Genomic DNA, 929 nt, shown 5'->3' on the forward strand with positions numbered 1-929 from the left:
CAGATGTGCAAGTGGCTGGATTTCCAAAAGATATTTCTTTCAGATCTAGATTAATATTTTGTGCAGTTTGGTTTAGAAATCACTCAGCCACCTGAACTGAGGATTGAATCAGCTTGTCTGATCTATGTAGCTACATGACAATAAAATAGCTTCTACTTACAGAAGGTTTTCACAAGTGATCTAAATCGATAAATTTGTTCATGTTTTTAAAATAATTATTTTGGTTAAAACATCCTCATTTTTGTCCTTTTGCAAGTAAAACTGTCTCAATGCTTTTACCTGATATATTCCCATTGCCATTTAATTAAGAATTCTTTTTGATGCATCTCTTTTCTGCAGTACTTGTGAATTTTTATAATTAAAGAATCAGCAGTTCTTAGTAATTTAATGTGAGCTGCTCAAGACTCCATGAGATAGATAAAAGGTTGAAATCACCTAAACCACTGCAGAAGGAATCACCTTGAGGGGTCAGTGCAGGGAATCCAATTCACCACCGGATCAGGGATATCCTCCAGGTAGGGGTAGATGGATTCTCTTGTGAATCGCCAGCCATAGATGCCGTCTTCAGGAGTCACAATGATGTGGGCACCCTGTCACAACAGGCTCCATTTAAAGGGCACCCATCAGCAGACAGCCAGGAGGGTCAGCAGGAGCAGAACAACACTGATGGACAACCCTCACGGTAGCCCTCATACCTGCTGGGCAGCTTCCTTGATGGCCCCTTCCAGGACATCCATGTTTTTGTTCATCAGGGCCAAAGCATGGCTGGGAGAAACGGGCTCCTCGCTGGGATGCGGCAGGATGACGGCGTGCTCGTAGACGGCTGCCATGAAGGTGTCGGAGGCAAGGGCCTGAAGGGCTGCGAGTGCCAACACCACAGCGGGCAGGAGAGCCTGGGAAGGGAGCATGGCTGCAGCCTCCCAGCTCCT

General features: G+C 45.6%; 1 protein-coding gene across 1 annotated transcript; it reads right to left on the reverse strand.

Annotated features, from left to right (window-relative positions):
- Positions 1–459: 459 nt before the first annotated feature.
- On the reverse strand, positions 460–921 carry LOC121362371 (vascular non-inflammatory molecule 3-like; the record flags this gene model as incomplete). Its single annotated transcript, XM_041483817.1, has 2 exons — positions 696–921; positions 460–590 (listed from the first exon to the last, which is right to left on the reverse strand). Coding segments are annotated over exons 1-2 (344 nt in total), but the record flags the coding sequence as incomplete, so codon positions are not given.
- Positions 922–929: the final 8 nt, after the last annotated feature.

Source organism: Pyrgilauda ruficollis, unplaced genomic scaffold (genome assembly GCF_017590135.1).
Source record: "Pyrgilauda ruficollis isolate IOZ18807 unplaced genomic scaffold, ASM1759013v1 scaffold6136, whole genome shotgun sequence".
NCBI classification, from domain to species: Eukaryota; Metazoa; Chordata; class Aves; order Passeriformes; family Passeridae; genus Pyrgilauda; species Pyrgilauda ruficollis.